We start from the raw sequence: 20,725 nt of genomic DNA, 5'->3' as shown, positions 1-20,725 counted from the left end.
TCTCTCCATTTATCAGCCTGACAAATTCATCCTGCTTCAGAGTCCCATCTGAGCCCTCACATAAACTGCTGTGAATTCATGACAGGAATAATAAGAGAACGAACATTCACAGAGTGAATCCACCAACCCGTTGGTAAGTGAGATACTCCTAGCCAGCTCCTATCCCCAAATACTGTGAGATAGGCACATTATTGGCCTGCCTTGAGTCCTTCAAGGGAACCTTGCTTAACTCCCCAACAAAGCAACAACTTTTTAGAATAGGGTTTTTACTAAATAAAAGCGTGTGGAAAAGCTCAGAAAAAGAGCAGTTGCTCCACACAGCAGAGTTTGAGGCCAGACGCAGTATTTCTACACACTCAATTTCATTCACCCATTCTCTTGCCTCGGGTTTGTGCCCAGCACACGTCCTGGACCCGACCAGAGCACAGCTCGAGTAAGTCCAACACATCTGCTGGGAGCGCATGTTGGAGCAGCCTTCCTGTAATGCCTCACAGCTGGGAGAGCAGATTTCTGAAGTCAAGAGGCACACATTTCACTTCAGCAAAGAAAGGAAATAAAAAGTCAAGACTAACAAGATCCAGAAAGGGCATGCCTTTTTTTTTTTTTTTTTTGAACAAATCAACATTTATTTCAATTTAGTCAAACAACTCGTTGAAGCACTTCTCTAAGTTCTACTTTACATTTTGTATTTACACTGTCCTCATTCTGTGACAAAAATAAAGTAATCCCCGACCCTGAAGTTTCCAGAATAAGTGTTGCTAGCAGCAAAAAGAACAAAGCCCCAAACACAAAGCAAAAATCCCCCTTGATATATTTTGATAGGAGACTTATGCATGTTCTGTAAAAAAAGTTTTAACCCTGAACTTTTATGGAAACCTATATGGGATGATGAGGGGGAAAATGTCACGTTTGAAGCTGAACAAGAAGAGCAGCATTTGCTGGCCTTTGCAAGTACACTGTTACTTTTAGCATAAGGAACTGTGAAATGCTTAGACACCCACATAGAAGCAGACTTTTTAACTTTGATCTAAGCAGTTTTGCTCTGCTGGGAGCGTAAGGGTACCAGAGTCGGCGAATACCATCTTTTATCCTGGTGGTGGGCACAAAAACAAACTTTATTACACATGGTTTCCAAGCAGCTGTTAGTACAACACAAGCCTTATTCTTTTGCGAAGTGTCAAGGGTCAGCTTCATTCAGCAGCTCCCAAATTGAGCTACTGTAAGAATTTTTCCACACTTAATGAAGCAATTTCTCAGTTAAATGACATCGTTGCTAAGGTCAACTCTGCCTTAACGCTTGAAGCCAGCAACCTCTATGACAAGGTGGACCACTCTGCTGAATGGGGGAAAGGAGGGAGGAGGATGACATTTGAATATTGTGTTTATCTCTCCCTGCCTCAAAAGAAACTGTGGCTATGTCCCCAAACAATTCCTCATGGAAACAACAGAAGAGTATTGGTGACAAAATAAATTGGAATTGGAAAAAAAAAGCAAGAACAGAACCCAAAGCTTTTTGGGATAGGAAGAAAAACTGCATGTTGAGAAAGAAGGGATTAGTCATTAAACTTTCCAGGCACACACAGGGCTCAGAAAGCACAGAAAACAAGCAGAACAAACAAACACAACTGTGTGCATCTTAGCGTCAGCTTCTTTTGCCAAATGCAGTAGCTTCCAACATTCAGCAGCTGTGTCTTGCTTTCTAGTGCTGTGGAGTTCTCTTTGGTACTTGGAGGCTGTCAGGAGCTCCGGGCAAAGAGAAAGTCTTTGTCCATTTACCAACCAATTCCAAAGGCGCTGATCTTGAATAACTTTACTAAGCAAGAGTGACACAGATGTCTAGGAAAGGGGGCTTTTCTCTTAGTAAAGTTGTGGTAGGTGCAGTGGAAACCCAAGGCAATCTACATGCTTGTCAAATTGTGCCTAGGTAAGAACAGAGTCCTCCATGAACGTCTCTCATTTGTTCACTCTTAAATTATTCAGGCTCTGACAGCCCCTGAAAAGAAAAGAACGGAATAAGAATAAGTTGCAAGTGGTGCAGGGCGAGAGCGGACACCACGTAACCACCAAGAACAACGAGGTTGGGGTGTTTGACGACAGACACACTGCAGCCGGAGCCTCCAGGGCTGGTGCCCAAAGCAGCTACCTCCACACCCTTGTCCTCCAGAAATACTAGCAGAAAATACAAGCTCACAGCAAAGGTACTGGTTAGGATGAATTAAAAGAAGTAATGAATGAAGTAAATGCAAGCAGCGGTTTGGAAATAAAACACACAGATAAGAACTGCTGGTGCTTGTGATGTTTTGCTCTTTGAACACGGCACAGGGAAATGGCTAAGCAGCTCGGACACTTTTAAGTGCACACTCAAGACTACCAGTTAGACTTGTGGGAAGCTTTAATTCACTGAGCTTAAGTAGGAAAATCAGAACATCACTTGCCGTCCCATATAACAGGCTCACGTGATCTATGTCTTGGTTTTTCGTTTGACAGCTCTCCAGGGCAGGGAGCAGTTCTGTGAGGAATCTTCCCCGTGGTGCCGGTCAACAAGTTCATCAAATTTCAGGTGATGAAATCACTACTACACTCTATCTGCATCAGCAAGAAAGATGGGACAGGAACTTGAAGTCTCAGAGAGCATCTGCTGCATGGGAACAGGAGAGCTCTCTGCAGCACCCTGCTGAGGTCTCAGCCCTCTGAAGCTGTATAAGTGCCTTGACCTAGCCACCAGCCTTCCCAATAAGGTTAGTCCTGAGAAACTCATTGATTCTGACTTCTGGAGGGCCACACAGAGCCTCCCACAGCTACGGCACCTACACCATTGCTCCTTACCAGCAGCCTCCTCACAGAAAAAAATTCTAAGTCCAGCTTAGCAGACATGTGGAGAGGTACACTGCATAAACTGCGCTGCTTCATTCCCAGCTGCATCACTGCATCTAATCACAAATAGCCGTAAAAATGCTCTACCAAGCAACATGTCTAATAAATGATTATCATTACAAAAGCCATATTCACTATTGCTGAGCAGCCGCTTTCTTTCAGCCCCATCTTTCAAAGTAATCAGGAAAAAGAAACACTTATTTGAACACAACAGCAAGGGCTGGACTGGTCTAGCAGCAGAGGCTCTTTGATTCTGGAAAGACTTTGTCGAATACGAGTAATCTCTTACCGCAATGTAAGATGCCTGATCACAGACATCCACCTGCCTGATAGTTTAGTATCTCCGGGACAAGTGACTGCAGTGAATATTCAGTGAGCATTAGCATTTAGATGTCTGTCTGGAGCTTGCCTTGCTTGAGGCTTTTCTTAGACAGACTGCCAGATCAAATTTTATGGCAGCACAGCTCTGAGCAGCTCCAGCCCTCCTTGAGCAACCCAGGATGTTCAAGCCTGAGTAATTTCTCTGATACTAAGACAAAGTCAACTAAGATGCTGCTGTCTGCTCAGCACCTGCGCCCTGGCAGGAGCTGTGCTCTGCTATTGCGGAGCTGAAGTTACTACTGTGATATTCAAAGTGTCTGCCTCTTTCTTGCCTAAAGCTATGATTTTCCGTCTGCTGCCCTAGAAAGGATCCCTGTTGATTAATACTTATTCAATTTGCTAAAGAAATCTATTCAGCTTCCACATGCTTCAGCTGAGAACGATGTTTGAATATCGTGTTGATCCTCAGGGTTCAAACTACAGAAGGTGCAAAGAATACCAGACTTGAGGCACTTCAATGGTATTAGCTGTGAATCATCTTTGTACATTGTACCACTCAGATACATTTGGATCTAAACCACATTTGCATTTCTAATTAAAACAGATTACCATTAGTAACTAAAGAATGTCTTAAATCAGAATCCTTAGGCCATAAAAGCTAATTGCATGATGCTAAAACTGGATTTCAAAAATATACATATTATACCCCCTGCAGGATTAATTAGGCAACATCTCTTCAAAAGAGTTCTCAAAAGTGTATTTATTCAGCATGTGGTTAAATTATACTGGGTTGTGCAACACTTTTCATAGCCTGCCTTGGCGCACACTTCTGCAGCAGCAGACAGCTGGGGCCTTGTTCGTCAGGGGTGCTCAACATGGGCAAATCTGATTCGGGACCGCAGCAAACCCCAGCTGATGAGAAGGAACACACATGCTGGTTCGTGCTCTCTGCCTCACAACCACCTACATGCTGCCTTCACCCCTAACGCAATCCTGCTGCTCCCTGCTGTGCAGCAGGGGTTGTTTTGGCCACAGTTAACTGGTGCCGCTGAACAAGATGATCTCGGGTACGTGTGTTATGTGCTTCCTGGGACATGCAGGCCTATAAAAAGGCTGAAATCAACTGGCAGATATAAATCTGGAAGTTATAACTGCTGATTATTTGATGCTCATTTTGTCACCAATTTCCTACGTGACCTCAAGAAAGTTTCAGAGTGCTCACTGAACTGTAATGTGTTTTTGGATAGGTTAAGACTGCACTGCATGTCTTAGGGATGTAAGAAACCTCTGTTCACTGAAGCTGCATGGGCATTATGAAGGGAGGAAAAAAAAAACCCAACACAGCATAACAGGCCGCATCCTCGGCTGCTATACTCTGTAGCTGTAATTGTCAGCAAGCCTAAACTGCATGAAAAAGCATCCTCAGTGGATTTAGCTGTAGCCAGGGATGTGCCACTCCCAGCTCTCCTTGTGTGCTCGGAGCTGCTTGCTCCATGTGAAATATGAACATGGAAAAATGCCTGGAAAACCTAACAGTGGAGACACCTCCAGGGTTGCTAAATGCAGTCCCTTCTTATCACAGGTGAGAGCCCATCTCTTTCCTAAATGTTTAATACAGTGTTGTCTTCTGCTAGTGAACAAGGGATCTTTGCTCAAAATTGACATATAGATCGTACTTGTGCTTTCCTGTATACAGCAACACTAAATTTCCATGTTTAATTTACAACCTTCCAACACAAAAGATAACAATCTCCACCAGAAACCACCTAATGGCTCCTCAGGATCACATTTGCTAACGGGTTCCCAGCAGGTCTGGGTCCCAGGCTTCACCCCTTTGTGCAACTTTACAGCCTTTCACAGCCTGGAAGATAATTTTGCAGAGATCCAAGATTTCAAAGTTGTTGAGCTGTACCAGGACTAGCAATGGCTGTAACACATGGAACAACCAAGTGCATTGTGGTGCAGTAAGGACAACAGAATAGCAATTACTAACTTCTCATGTGGCAACACACAGAATGGGAGATGTATTTTTTCCATTTTCCAAAAGTACTGAGCAACCATAGCTCCTGTATAGTAGAGGAGCACCCGAAAGCATTGAGTAGTACTGGGAGGTGAGGGAGTAAGAAACCAGCCAGAGCTGTAGTGGGCTTTCTGCAATGTGATGTTATGCATGCTACATTAGAGAAAAGCAAGCAACAAATACGTAAACTGAAGCATATATAATGGTGCTCTCCCCATCAAAGAGAAGAAACCCCCATGGCTGTTCTACTATTAACTGCTGTAATTCAGTTTGCACGTTCTATTTCTCATCTCATTAGGATTTCACTGGTGAAATTTTCACACTTTGTCCTAATTATCTGAAAGGAGCACAGGTGACAGGTGTGATTTCCATGTTCTCAGCTTGCCGGGGAGAGGACTGCAGGGCTGGTCCAGGACAGAGACTGACAGATTGAGAGGCATGTCAAACTCAACAGGAGACCCAACTGGATGCACTAACTACCTTTAATCCAAGTAATGTCTGGTGTTTCAGCATAATCAGCCACATCAAACATTATGAACTAAAAGCAAACAGGTTAATTTTTGGTTTGTGTTTTCTAATGACAAAGAATATTAGCCAAGGGAGATGTTTTTGAGCTGATCTCATTAGGTATTTCCTAATAATTCTTTACACGTGCTGAAGTCCGACTTAAGATCTACAGATCTTTTTTAAGAAAACAGCCAGATGTGCTTCTGTAGTTGTTTTAAAAAGTATCTTTACATAACATTGAATTGCATGATGCAATATTAACAATTGAACTGTTCTGCAATAGCAACTGATATGCAGTGGCTAAACTGGCAGAGACCTGGATTTCCTTACTGAATTGAAAACCACATCTGTAGATACCTGCTGTAATCACTAACTGCTCAACCGATTCTTCTCTTTTTAAAAGAAATTGCAACTTTTGCCAGAGACAAAAATGTTTTCATAGAGCCTGTTAACAGACAAGAACTACACTGAAATGTAACAGTGTTCTGGTGTGCTTGAGAAGTACCTTGATGCTGGTTTTAGACTGAAACATTTTGAGGTTTGGGTTTTTTTAACTTTAAAAAAATGACAGATTAGTTTTCCAAATACATACACAAGTTTTAACAAGGTGTATGCTGAAACATAATGGTTTGGAAACAACCCCAAATCCTTCTGGGGTCATGTGAAATAACTGCCCTTTTTGTTTCACTTCAAAATGGATGGATTTTATTTCAGCATCCGTGCACTGAATTCCTAAACAATACATCTATCTGGCATTTATTTTATAGGAAAGCAGCATGTTTAGCTACCCCATGTTCTTTGCAGTGAACAGGGAGTTACCCAAGCTGTATTTTTCACAATTATCTGTTCTCTTTCCCTTAGAATAAACTCTCCCTTCTTTAGGCTTTTGACAAGATGAATAAAGCCTTGTGAATTCTTATATGCTTCTTGGAGTGAATGGGAAGTTTAGGAGCTTGGCCTGCATAAAAGCAAGCCCCGTGTTTCCTTAAAGCTGGATGAATAGATGAAAGTTGAAAACAATGTACCAATCCGAATGATAAGGATCCTCATCACGCAATCACCTGCAGACTAGTAACTGAAAGCTGATCATTATAGACGCTCTTGCTATCCATTTTATACATATGAATTAAGATCTGAAAGTTTATTTTCTGTACAACTTTTGTCACATCCTGTGTATAACGCCATCTCAAAAGATAAGGCTGCAAGATCAGGTGCAAAAGTGAGACACAAAGCCGGAGGATGAAGGGCTAGCTTGCGTCGAGAGAGTTGGAGTTGTCCAGCAGTGTGTAAAATTTTCAAAAAAGAAAAAAATAACGCTAGTATTACTTGGATCTTGGGAACTGAGAGAAAGTTGCTAAAGCGTCCCGAACACTGGCAGTGAAAGATAAACATCAGATTTACAGAAAGTAGCTGGCGGAAAAGGAAAGCGGTGAGCAGAGAGTCACGTGCAGCAACCAGCACTTTGAAAGACCTCAAACCTCCTGTGCTCTTGGACACTATATTTTGCAGTAACGCAGACCCACTGAAAACCTAACTTGTTGTATCCGTGAACAAGGTTTCTACCCTCAAAAACCCCTCCTGCAAACACGTAAGATTTAACAACACTTAAAACTAAATAATCCTAAAAAGAGCTCCCTGTTGCCCCCAACCTGCCAACAGAGGAGTGGCCATGCTTCTCCTTCAACTGTCCACCTTCAGAGGTTGCTTACCAGCCTCACGACTTCTCCTGCTGAAATCCTCCTACGTCTCATTGCCATGTTCAAGGGTGGACATGCCCACGCACACAAGTACTAACAGGTTCAGACGACTGAGTCTTTGTTTACCCAAAAAGACTGGCATGGGGACTGTCAGGCATGCTTTTCGGACATGCTTAACGCAGGACTATCTGTCAGGAGGGTGTAAAGCAGGTGTGGGAAAGCACGTTTCCACACTAACAAAACCAGCGATTTTTTTTGCTAACAGTATTCACCTTGTCCTGTTAATCCTGCTTGCTCAACTGAGCAGTGTTTTCATCAACTCTTTTGTCCCTTCCAATAACTATCTGCTATGACCTACTCTGACTCCTGATTCAGCCTGCAGATGGGAAAACACAGGACTTGGAAGAGATGTTCCTGTCACAGGCTTAGCAGTTTTCTCTTAATAGAACTGGAAGAAAATAACAACACCTCTCCCAAACCTCACCACAGCAGTTTGCTTGCTTGTGAACCTGCTGGGAGAAAGAGCCAAGCACAGCTCTGGCATGAGAGAGAGACTGCCCACAGAAGACCAGTACACTTGATCCTCTTGACTTTACTGAGATGCAGCTAATGAGCAACAGATGGACTTCACCCAAGGAGTATATTTGGGGAAGGTAACAGTTTCCTCATATTTCTCATTCAGGAAGGACCAGGAAACTAAGCAAGCTTTGGTTGACACCCTTAATTTTACTATTGTTTTCTCCTCTGCCTCAATTTTGACGGAACTGCTTTGGCCATGCATTCCATTACGCTTTACACAGTGTAACCATGGCTCAGTCTGAAACACTAAATAAAATATGTTCAAATTAGGAAATGTTACGGGCTTGAATATATTACTGCAGATCACTGTGCTGCTACCACTCAGCACAAAGGTACCAGTTTCCTTAGCAAAGCTCTGCAGCTTGCTGTAACACGGTGTCAGCACCTTCTATAAAAAGCACCATCAGATATCACTTTTTACCTAATGAAGAAATAACTTTTACTAACATGCTGTTGACAGCCCTTGTAATAATGCCGGTTTGCCTAACTTCCAGTTAAGGCTCTGTTTCTGACCAGCTAGCAAAGATGTACAAGGTGGCTGGCTGAACTCCCTTCACTGCACTTCAGTCACCATCACTCCGTCAAGAGGAACTTACTTTGTTAATCTTACAGCAAAGAGTTTCATCAGACTGAGTCAGTAACAAATCAAAGACTCAGGGAAGGATAGCAAGAAAAGGAAAAAGAAGGAAAGAAAGAAAAAGAGGGCAGTAAAACAAAAAAAATGCAGAAGGAAGAGCAAAACTGCAGGAGACAGGAGAGAGGAGAAGCTGGAGGCACAGGAAACTTAAATAACAGTTTTAACAGGAGCTTAGCACAGACACAAACCCACTCAATCTTTCATTTTTAACACACTGAGATTAAAGGTTTGACATTCAGATTAAGTTTCTTTTGTTCTGAAATGAAAAGTTTGGATATGACCAGCAGCCTGCTCAGAAGAGCAACTCTTCTAAGAGGCAGAGGGACATGTTCTTTATTGAAGCTGATATGGTACATCCCTTTAAATCCATCTTCCCTGTTTCTGGCTACCCTGAAGTAAAAAGTGTTTTATATTCTCACCTGAAGCCACTCTGCAGCCACATAATATTACCTAGAACAGGGTGTAAAGTGTTGCACTATAAAGTTATGCTGACAATAGATTACTTTTTACCACAGACCCTTTTCTTTGGGCTGTACTTAAAGCACTCGTAGCTAGCTTCTCGAGTCCAGCAGCTCAGAACATCTCTCTCCTTGTGCTCGAAGAAAAGCATTTCCTACACCTTGTTAGTGCTTCCCACCCTCCTGGTGCCCCTTAGGGCAATGAGTACCCAGCGTGCCCCAGGCTGGGCTAGAACTGACTGAGCTGAACTACTGCAAAGGAATGTCCTCTAAATAAGGCCCTGGGGAGAATACAGCACACAGAATTTAGCTTCGAGGTTGAATCTGAGTCACTGACTATTCCTTACAGCCTCCCATGCATCAGAGCCTGGAGTTCAGTTTCCACCTGACCCAAGCTCCCAGCACCTACTGCTGAGCTTCAGAGCTCTCCACTGAAGGTAGTGCGGAGTAATGGCACTCACCTGCTGGACTTTGCTCTGTGTTTAAAGGCAACAAAGTTTTGAGCTTGTCACAGTCAAGGCATGCAGCTGACCATTTGCTTTAGAAAAGGCATTTCACAAAGCAGGATTCCCTCAAATTTCTTCGCTTTCCCTCATCATGACCCTTTCAAAGGGGCCTCTAATCTGAGGCGATGGACTCCACGTTAAAAGAAAACAAGCTATACTCAATTGCAAATCCTGGACTGATTTCTAAGGAGAGTTCAATGACTTTCTAGTTATCAGAAGACCATCAGAATTTGAACCCTCTTATCAGTCTGCTTTCGGGGCCAGTTTTGCAGTACTAAGAAGTATCCCATTACACTAGGTCACTTTGCATTTGTGCATTTAGGAGATACAGCAAAAAGCCTTGCTTGCCCACTCTTGGCTGATCAAGGCCATTAGCCTGAAGGCTGTGCAAGTCTACTGCTCTTAACTACCCCTTTTTATGGCTGAAAGCAAGTGACAGACTCTTGCTCTGAGGCACTCCTATATTAGGATTCATATTTTTCCGTATTTCAGAACAGACAAGTAGTCCTTATTTAGTCCATGCAGGGGACTATCAGAGTTGGAGCAAAACTGCAAATGGTACTAAGTGTCAGTTGGTTTCTCTGGATGGATCCCAGTAGCTTTGTACATGGGCAAAGCTGACAAGATCAGAAACTCACCAAGAGAAACAAGCAAGAAAGCAGTATCAAGGTCTCTATTGCTGCAAAAGACAGGATAAGATTGCTGCAAAAGAGTAGTATGAGTTATCTGTCAAAATCCTTCAGAGAAATGCCCAGTTACACGAAATTTACCTATTTCGTGATACATTGGGGACCTGGGGTTTGTTTTTTTTCAGCTCTGCATTATTGTTGCTATTTAGGAGTTCAAGTGTCCACATCACTTCCAAGCTAGACGGCACAAAAAGCATTGACACAGCTTGTACTGACACAACCTCTGTTTGAGCACAGACTGCATGCTCGTCTTCTCAATGTCTCTCACTGCACAGTTCTTATTGGTGCAACAAAACCTACTCAGTTGTTGCAAAAGATCAAGATACATCAGCCTTCTGTCACCAGGAAAAAGCAGAGCTGCCATTTCCAAAGGCAAAGGGAAGGTCATTTATGGGGCAGCAGTGAGAACGGCTCCAAGGTGCTTCACATCCATCTTAAATGCAGTCACCTATTTGTACTGCAAGTCTAAGATCAGCAAGAAGCGCTGTGATGAACAGTGTCCCCCCAGAAGCAAAGATCATCACTGACAATGCAGAATACATGAAGTCAGAGCTTCAAAGGTCTGGTTGCCGCATTAAAGAATCTCCAAGCTTAATGGCAGAAGCTACCAATGACAGCACACTGATGCTGTAGTCTGGGGCACCCAAATCCCTCATCAAATGTCAGGTTTGGTACTTGCTTATATCCAGGGACTATGTCCACCATCTGACTACCTCTGGTTTTCTTTAATAAATACAGCATAACAGATAGCCTTTTACAACTTTTTGCCCAAAGTTCACTACCAAAGACAAGAAAGAAGTAAAGCAATCGGTATCACAAACACCTTTTGTTACTAACCCGGTAAACTAGAAGTGCAAACACAGTTAACGTTTCAAAAGGAGAGAGAAGAGCCAGCTGTTTCCCCTTCCCCCTTCTAGAGACGTTTGCAGGCAGGACAGGCAGCAGGGAGATTTAGATCTGTTAGAATCAACATTTTAAAGACCAGAGCCCTGTCAGAGAGCTTGAATACTGCTCCAACCTGCTGCATGGGCCAACACATTAAAGCACAGGCTGTCCGAGAGTCTTGGCTTTCACAGTAATTTAGAACCACAACCTTTCTGTTAGCAGCCCTACCCCTACAACCGGGTTACATGTTCCTTCTTAAAGGCTGCAAAACAGCGGGGTTTTGTGCATTGACCTCGAGTCACTTCTTTGGCATGAAGTAGTGTGTTCTCCCGAGGCTGAAAAAGATCAATGTCTTATGAAATCATGGCAAACTTCATCGCCAACTAGTTTGCTGCTGTCACCACAGAAGCGTGACTCTAGTTCAATAACTGGGTAAACAGGGCTCCTGCACTGCAAATGTGTGCCTCAAGAAATTAGTAAGCCCACCAATCCTCAAAGTCATCTTTATCTGGGGATGTATGAGTGGGTTGCACAATTACCAAAAAACTGCATTTAAAAGCTTTTGTTTTAAAAAAAGGACCCAAAACAAAAGAAAAGGCAAGTTTTGTTTGGGACATTTTTGCTTGGCCATTCAGTGAACAGGAAACACTGAAATACCACACACAGATCTTAAAAAACCTCACATTATCCAGAACGAGTTCAAGAGCCATATCACAGCATAAAGACTGCAGGCTGGGAAATCTTCAGTCAATGCATCTGAGCTGCACTGTTCCTTGTAAACCCCAGATTTTTATTTTATTTTTACAAGGCGCTCTAGCTGCCGTGGCTTTCCCACATCTCTCTTAACGTTTCAGCTCAGCCAGCTTCACCAGACCTTCCCACATCACCATTCAGAGATTTCTGAACTGTGAGAAACAGATGTTTTCAAAGCATTTTGCTCCTATCCAAGCCCAAGAAAGACTAGAAAGGGGAAAAAAAAAAAATCTCATTTAAGCAAATATTTCTCCCCGCCCTATTGACCTACAGTCCCAGGGTGTTTCCTACCAGCAAAGCTAAAATGTATCCTGTCAACTTTAGCCCTCTCCCTCCCGATGCCCGTGGCCGATTCCCCCGCCCCTCCGGGCAGCGGCCCCGCAGCTCCCTGCCGAGGGGCTCCCGCCGCGCCGGGAGCCGGGGCTGGGGGGGGGGGTCCCGGCCGCACCCGCTCTGCCAAGCCGGCTGCGGGGCGCCGAGCCCGGCTGCTCTCCGCCTTCCCCTGCCCCTTCCCTCCGCTTGTCCCCGGGGCAGAGCGGGCAGGCGGCGGGGGGATGCTGCCCTGCCGAGGGCACCGCTGCGCTCCCGGCCCCCCGGCGCCTGCCCCGGCTCCCCGGGGGACCGCTCCCCGCACCCCCAGACCCCACCGACCTTTGCAGGAGCAGCAGCAGCAGCACTTCGCCAAAAGCCATCCTACACAGGAGCGGGCGGGATAGCCGCGCCTGCCCGCTTTCATGCTGCCTTCGGGCTGCTCATGGCAAGGAGCCACCGGCCCGCTTGGGAAAAACAACAAATCACAATTAAAAAGAACAAAAAAAAAAAGACCCTAAAGCCAAAAAAATATTTCAAAACAGCTGCGATAAGCGGCCGAGCCGCCCGCGGCCGCGGCGCCCACCAGCCGCTGTCCCCGCCGTGCCCGGCGCGCACCTCCGGGGGCGGAGCGGCGCGGAGCGGGGCGGAGCGCGGCCCGCGGCCACTGCGCCGCCTTATGCAACGGGGCGGCGGCGGGCGGAGCGCCCTGCGCGGCCGCGCACCGCCCGCAGCCGCAGCCGCAGCCGCGGCCGGCCGGGGAGGGAAGGGGGCCAGCGGCGAGACGGGGCTCCCGCCTCTGTCTGGAAGGAAAACGAGTTTTCAGGGGGAAAAATGCTGCTCGGGCAGGCGGCGGCGGCCGCGGGGGCGGCATCCCAAACTGCCTGGGAGGAAGTTTGCTAAAGCTCTGATATGTTGCGGAGGGGGGTTCCTCCGAAGTCTTTAAGAGGCTAAGCTTGTATTGCTGTGGGGTTTTTTAAAGTTCACAACTTCTTTTTTTCCCAATGCCATTCCTTAGCTTAAGCATCTGACAGCTAAAACCTTTTACAACTAGTTGAAAACGCTAACCAGCCTGTTGTGATCCCAACCGCTCTGCCTGTCTGCTTTCTGCGGTAGGAGACCTGCCTGAAGCACTGTAGGGTAAATGCTCACCCTTCTGACACCCGGACCAAGATGCCCGAGATCCAGAAGCACAGCTTGCTTTGGAAGGTGCAAGCCTGTTATGTTAGGATTTCCCACCTAAAGCATGGAAAACTGGAGGTGCCAAAAACCTCCCGAACCTTGCTGGAGGCGGCTGGTAGGAGAGGTCAGGCAGGATTCCAGAGCGGCAGCATCATAGTTTTGTACTCTCGCATCGAAAGCTGAACAAACCCAACAAGCTGCTTCTCCCAGGCATAGATACGTATTGAGAGGGAACAGCAGAGGGGAGATGTGCCTCTGTGTGCCAGGACTTCCGCCTGAGCAGGCATGGCTGTACCAATGCCACAGACCGGTCATCTGGACTAAGGCTTTTGGTATGCTGCGTAATGGCTTTGGAGTAAGCGACACTCCTGTGGGGCCAAGGGCCGTTTCTGGACAGGAGGTGAGGGCTGTGGCTTCAGCACAGCGTTCACAAACCCACGCGGGGTTGTACCTACGTAGTGGGTGCTGTTGGCCCAGGGGGAGGCCTGTGCTGGGTGATTTCATGTAGCTGCCAGGTGGGATCCCGCGGACCCTAGAGCCATCCTGGCAGAGGACCCCAGTACCTGGTGCCAGCAGAGTGCCAGAGACCCTCACTGGGAGACTCCCTCCACCACAGCGGCAAATATGAAACCTTCCTGCTTCACTCTGGCTGCGCCGCTGTAGCAACTGTTCTTCCACTACAGCCTCACTGGAAGGACTGGCAACCTTATAACAAGCCTGGCAGCGCAAAATTTTCCTGCCAATGCCCTTGAGCACCAAGGTGCTTTGCAATATGTAAGAATGAAGGGAACCTTGACTCTGTTTCCACTTTGTTGTGTGTTGTGTCTTTCTTTGACTTGGGTCTTTGCCTATCTGGGAGATGCAAAGGAATGTCTCGGGGCTGCACTCAGGGCTCTTGTGCCTGTAGCAGGGAGATAGTACGTCTCACTGGAAAGCAGAAACCGCAGCTGCAGCCAGAGAAGGAAAAGGGGAACCAGCGAGGACACTCCCACCCTTCTGCTCCTCTCCCCTTCCCTACAAAGCATTTGTCCCTGCCACGGCACCCCAGGCAGCAGCTCTTCAGGTGGCTGTTTCGGCTACCTGAAGTGCCAGGCAGTAAGAAGGCACCAGCTTAGGGCCTCTGAGTGATTCAGGAATCTTGTAGCAGGGCTCTTTTGAGAAGGCAGCTCTTCACTTCTCCTCTGCTTGCTCCTTCGTACCGCATCTCTCTCTTTTCTAATCCACCCTCTCATACCACATCCACCCTCTGCCCTATGGGTTGGCCGCCTCCCGCCTAAACTCAGCCTGCTTCGTGCAAACAGAAAAAAGGGGTAAGATGAACATGCTCTTCACTGGCATCTTGCAGTTTGTGTGGCATCTGCCTGGCTGGGCGATACGAGCTCTGAGGCAGGACCAGTCCCTACATAGTGCCTAGTACGCCAGAACCCTCCTCTTGGTAGGTTTTAAAAGTCATCGTAACGTTTAAGACTCCTCATTGAAGAAACTGGGAAACATCCTAAAAGTAGCATTTCACCCCTGAATTCCCGCGACTCTCGGAAGAGCCGGCGGCTGCGAGGACCCATCTCGGCGGCAGCAGCCCGGGCTGCGGGGAGGGCGGTGCGGGACCCCCGGCGCGGGGCGGTTGGAGGGGCTGGCGGGGACATCTAGCGGCAACCCCCGACATGGCGGCGGGAGAAGCCGGCCGCGCTGCCCGCAGCGCAGGGCGAGGGCGGCGGATCGCACTCGAGGAGGGTCTGTCTGAGCCGCCGGGCCGAGAGAGAGCGGCTGAGAACTGCGGTGCGGGATACGCCAAAGGCACGGCAAGAAAACTGTGCTCGGGGGTGAAGTTCCAAGGAAACGGCGCCGAGGCAGTGAGGTCTGAGACTCTCAGGAGGGTTTTGAAACAAGTTTGTAGCTCTTGCAATCGCAGCCAAGCTTGAAAACATAATTAAGGTGCGATCTCAGCTCTGAAAAACTGTTTGCTTAATTAAAACAGAACTGAAGTCTTTATTCAGGGGGGAAGCAGGCTCTCCCTGCCTCCACCCCCCCCCCCCCCCCCCATCTACAGTTCTAGCAATAGTGTGAAGGTTACATCTAAAAAGTTACTCCTTAAAAATATGTATATCTATGTATATTCACTGATGAATTATACATGCAATAAATATTTCACAAAATGAAATATGACTGAAAGACATAATAATCACATCATATCAATTAGCTCCTATAAAACAGAAGATGAGACATGCTGTAGGCACAGTCTAGCTCAGCTTCAGCCCCAGATGAGGAAGACTTCTCTCATCAGCATCGGTGGGAACTATGTGGTCAACTGCACTGAGCCTTTAGCTTCAAGTAGGGAGTCAGCCTTTGGGAAGTAGAAGTGTTGCAGAGATCACATGGGGCAGAAAAATCAGCACAGTCCGCTTGCCCTAGGTGAGGGGTGGGGAGGCACTTGCCTGTGACTAGGAAGGGTCCTTAACCTCACTTCCTATGTTCACATTATATTTTTCATGTTATTTTTGGACAGGGTGCATTAATGTGTGACTCTGTGGTCCATGAATAACCTGTATGTCCCCTGGCAAAGAAAACATTTTTGCCCTTGCTCTAACCTATGCCTGAGTCACAGGAATTCTTCGAGGAAACATCTCCTGGCACCACGCTCCAACACAACCGCTGTTATCTGCAGTGGCGTGGCCAAGAAAATTTTAGGGTCCCGACTTGCTGCATCTGAAGCTATTAGCAGTGTGCCTGCACCACGGGCCAAGTGTGCTGCCCTGTGCAACGCAGATGATGGAAGGGAAGTAATCTCAGTCTAATGTCAGGATGATGAGGAAATGAGTTCTGTCTGCTCTTAAATACACCTTTAGAAAGTCCCCAGGTATATGAGTTGCTTTCATATGAAATCTGAGAGAGTCTGTAGAAATTGTTTTTGCTGTAGAGGGGAAATAAGCTCTAATACCCAGTCCTCTTGTGCAAAATTTGGGGTGAAAGATGGACTTTTTAAATTTTTACACTGTCTCCAGTGCTCCCTCATACCTGCAACAGCTATTTCATTTTCTTAGGTTATAAACCGAAGGACCTATCTGAGGGAAACACAGGGCAAAATAACTAGTGGATGTAAACTGGCGTGCCTTCATTTGGGTCAACACAAATGCAATGAAATATGCCTGGCCCAGATTGCCCTGGAGGTCTGTAATGCAGAACAGCAGCGACAGCATTTCTCCCATAGTAACAGGTGCTGTTTCCTTCCCCCCATCACATATATAGAGAGATGAATAATGTAATAGCCGTCAAGAGCATCTGTTCATTACTCATGCAAGTCAATCCTACATTGTGCTTTAGGGTGTAAAGTGATCTCTGCAGGAAATCCATCCCTACGGCACCACTATCACAGAGTAAGATGTATTATGGCTGATTTATTTTTTTAATCCAATGAAGCTTAAGTATTAGCTACTGATTTCTTATGAAGGAATAGGGAGAGAGCTATCTCACAGAAATAACTCATAGATGGCAAAAGGAGGATGGATTTGTACAGTTTTAAATACAGCATTTAAACCTGTGACATGACTTGCAGAGACGTATTCAGGTAGCGCACGGACATGCATGAAATTTAAGCTTTGTTAATAGGGAGCGTTAGGTACCTCCGCAGAGCAATTCAGATATTGCAGGCAGGACAGTAAATATGGATTTGCCGAGAACCAGTCAGTGAGAAACACCAGGAGCAAGGACTTAGCAGAATTTGTTTTCTGACTATAGTCTAGTTTCAGCTCATGGAGAAATCAAGAGTTACACAGCAGCTTAAGGACCCCAGTAGATGCTAGCTGACTAGTTTCACTACTGATTCTTCCCCTTGCTTTCTGGGTGACTTTAGGGGAAAAAATGACCATTTCATGCCTCAGTTTTCCTGTGTGCAATAAAAGGGTATTAGCATTTCACATTCCCTTTAAAGAGAGGGTAGACATCCTACACTGAACAGCAAGAAGAGTTGTTATTGTTTGATGCGTCTCGAAATGACTGTGGCAAAATACGGCTCTGACATTATTGGTCTTTAGATTTAGTATTAAAAAGCACATCGATCCATATGTCTTGCCTGCAAATGCTATTCGCAAAACCAGGTAAATCTGAACAATTGGAGGGAAAGCAGATTGGCAGAGTGAAGCAGTCCTTGCTCAACCAGCACATTTCAGTACATTATTCTTGGCTCCGGCTCCAGCTATTTTCAACAGCACTAAACATTCATTAGATTAAATCAAATGAACCACATTCTTTAAAAATAGTCAGAGCCTTGTCATGCCAGTTGGAAAAAACAACAACTTTATTGGGTATTAAAACAGATCAAATAAATTAAAAATAAATAAATAAATAGACTCATATTCCCTCCTGGCGCAAGGGAGCACAACTCCAAGGAGAGGTTTTTGGCTCCTCAGTTCAGCACAGTGGTGGGTAAAAAAAGAACATTCTCAACTAGCTAAAACAAACAAATTAAGAAGAAATATAGACAGTCCAGCACAAACTCCACGCTGAACTGCAGTGTAGGCATATGTTCAGCAAATGTTAGAATATATCATTCCTGATCCCTCTGCTGTACGTGTCAGCATGGGATGGGTTTATGGCAACTTAGAAGAGTTGCTATGGCCAAACAGCATCCTGGCCCACCAACTCTACTGTAAAGCCTTAAAGGCCACAGCCAGACCTGTCTGCTCTGCTGAGATGGACCTCACCTTTATGTACGGCACAACCCACCTCTCCCAAACATCAGAAGTCCCCTACCGACACTAGCATAACTTTCTTTCCTGATTTACATCCCATCTTTTTTCTCTCTCTGCATCCTATAAGGAAGGAAGAGCCTACGAAAAAAAGAGAAGTTGCTTGGAGACTTATCCCCCAAAGTATCTTAAAAAGATCATCAAATAAACAGCACGAGGTGGATGGCTGTAAAGCAGACTGCAGAATAAGTTGTATACACTTGCTTTCATGTGATTCAGTCTGTTTCAAGGGAACTTAGAGTTGCCCCAAAATATTCACATAGGTATAATCTAGGAGAGTTTCACCCACTCTTGGGAGCAGAACAGACCTGCAGAACACATGTGCCCCTTCAATCTCCAGCCTAACTTTGCCTCTCAGATACCTCAGAACAGATTCCTACATTGTCCTCTGGTTTCTCTGGTTTCCTGGGCACAGGACCAATTCCACTATATATATGGCTTCTTTCCTAAGTAGTAACCATTTGCTCGCAGTGAGCTGCTTATGAAAACAGTTAGAAGCTGGCGTACAGTCCTGCCTCGCTGCCTTCCTCCAAGACCTCAGCACAGGTTCATCTGCCCCTGGACTGGCTCTACTGCTTCAGCAAGGTCTTGTGTGAGCAGAGGGGACTTGTCTGACCCACCAGCAGTACCACCAGATAAGTTACGCTCTGATGAGGCTGCAGCAAAGAGCCTCACCTCACAAACCAGTTTAACATAAGAGGTCCAGTAAGTGGAGCCACGTACCACATTACGTTAGTACGGTATCGATCAGTTGCTGGAGAGCTATGCTGGATGGTGGACACATCCTGAACAAGCTACTGGTCAGAATAAAAACCCCAACCCTTCAGCAGAAAAGAGTGAAATAAAAATTTAAAGCAGGTTTTGTGCTCATTTCCTGAAGCACTTACCTCCATTAGAGCAGAGGCATATCTTTGGGAGTTACTGCAATACCCAATGATGGAAGACACAAAGCATTAAAGCGCTGCCTTTCGGACATGTTTTGGCTCCTGTCTTACTGTGTTGGGCCTCAGCGGGGAAATCATGAGCCTATCTCAGCCCATCATGGTCTGCTTTCCAAGACAAACAGGAGCCTCACCCACTTGTGCATGACAAAGGTGAGTTGTTGTTTTAGCAACTACAGCCTAATAGTGTAACAAAAGTATTCCTGACCTGCCTGTCTCAACTTGCCCGAGGTTGTTCTATTTGGATGGTAGAAACCACAGCTAATTTTCTCTTTAAATGGCATTTCTCCTTTCTTAGAGTAAGTTGTTACCCATTTGGGGTTTTTTTTGTTGTTGTTTTGTTTTGTTTGTTTGGGTTTTTTGGGGGAAGAGTATTCAGACTATTTTCCTGAGATGTTTTGCAGAAAATTGCAAGTTCTGTTCACCACCTATCCCCCGCCCAGTATCCAACACAATTATGGTTCAAGGCAAGCTAAAAGAAAAATTAAAAAACTGGCACACACCACTTGCTAGTTAGAGAGAAAATTTTCTCTGTTTGGCCAGTCTGGAGGAATTGGACTGGAATTAAATAAAATTCAATGTCAATATTGTAAAAGCTTTTATTTATTTGGGCCAAATTATTGCATTAACTTTATTTTCCATTTCCCTTTTTTTCTAGGGTAAAAAGAATGCAGAGGAGTTCTTACCAGGCAATGTTTAGGATGGCAAAGCTTTCTGATTTACAATACCAGATCTAAGACAAGCATAAAAGAATCTGTAAAGCTGTTATTGAAACTTATGGCAGGTATAAATAAAAAGGGCACACATAACAGGGAGCCTGCTGTGCAGAGAATTAGAAAAAAAAATAGGTTTTAGGCTGTTTTTATCAGCTGGTGGAATGACTGGCTAGAAAACAACCCCTCTGCTTTTATCAGTGTGGAGCACCCCTGCCTGCTTTCATTCTTTAGTGTCCACGCACTAGCATAAGGGCATTTTTAGGATGCTAGCTCGCTGGCAGGCAGGATTTCTGCTGATGTCCTGTACAGGAATGCTGCTCCTGGGAACGTCAGTGAGCGAATGCTAGTCTAGCACCAAATACTCCAGAAATCCCCTTTCTGCTTGGTACCATCAGAGATTGCCAAAAGCTGGACTTCTACACATTGGCATTTCCAGTCACCACAAGACAGAAAAACCTGCTGTCTTTCTGTGAGAAGGACAAGTACATGATGTCATGGAGTATTTCTTAATTCCTATGTTCAGCCCATCTCTTGGTATGTAACAGCTCCACATTATATGATAGTTCCATGAGCACTTTGAGTTGTCAAGAGCCAACAGCCCTGCCAAACCCCTTTGTTGCCTTTTCTGTCTCTCCCAGGTGCCTGCTCCTTCCTGCCACTTCTCCTGTGCCAACAGAAATGTTTGTGCAGCCTCACAGTGAATCTGATCCGCAAACGGATCCAGGTTAAAATTAACCTAGGGTGGAAAAAAAAGTTCATTTTAGCCCAGATCAGTTCCTTGATCTGCCTTGGTTCTCCTGTCATTATTGTTCAGATTTTACTGCAAAAGTCTCAAAGTATACGGCAGTTGCATCACTTGTACTATTTTACTATCTCCTGGTCTCAGTGATCCCACTCACTATGGTAGAT

At 45.5% G+C, this 20,725-nt stretch overlaps 1 protein-coding gene and 1 long non-coding RNA gene across 14 annotated transcripts in view; both read right to left on the bottom strand.

The window, feature by feature from the left end:
* Positions 1 to 20,725, bottom strand: part of KALRN (kalirin RhoGEF kinase) — a 534,490-nt gene that overhangs the window by 69,500 nt on the left and 444,265 nt on the right. Inside the window, exon 36 of one of the 13 annotated variants that reach the window (XM_052792838.1) lies at positions 1,097 to 1,993. The exons of the other annotated variants lie outside the window; for them this stretch is intronic. Coding sequence (XP_052648798.1) covers positions 1,977 to 1,993 — 17 coding nt within the window. The 3' untranslated portion in view covers positions 1,097 to 1,976. Of the gene's footprint in view, positions 1 to 1,096; positions 1,994 to 20,725 lie in introns of those variants that run through there. 13 annotated transcript variants of the gene reach the window in all.
* On the bottom strand, positions 9,848 to 12,676 carry LOC128144262 (uncharacterized). The gene is made up of 2 exons (XR_008236021.1): positions 12,578 to 12,676; positions 9,848 to 12,133 (listed from the first exon to the last, which is right to left on the bottom strand). It is a non-coding gene; the product is annotated as an uncharacterized LOC128144262 (long non-coding RNA).

This window comes from Harpia harpyja, chromosome 7, assembly GCF_026419915.1.
Source record: "Harpia harpyja isolate bHarHar1 chromosome 7, bHarHar1 primary haplotype, whole genome shotgun sequence".
Taxonomy (NCBI): domain Eukaryota; kingdom Metazoa; phylum Chordata; class Aves; order Accipitriformes; family Accipitridae; genus Harpia; species Harpia harpyja.
Note: the sequence above shows the minus strand (reverse complement) of the source record. Positions and strands in the feature narration are given on the sequence as shown.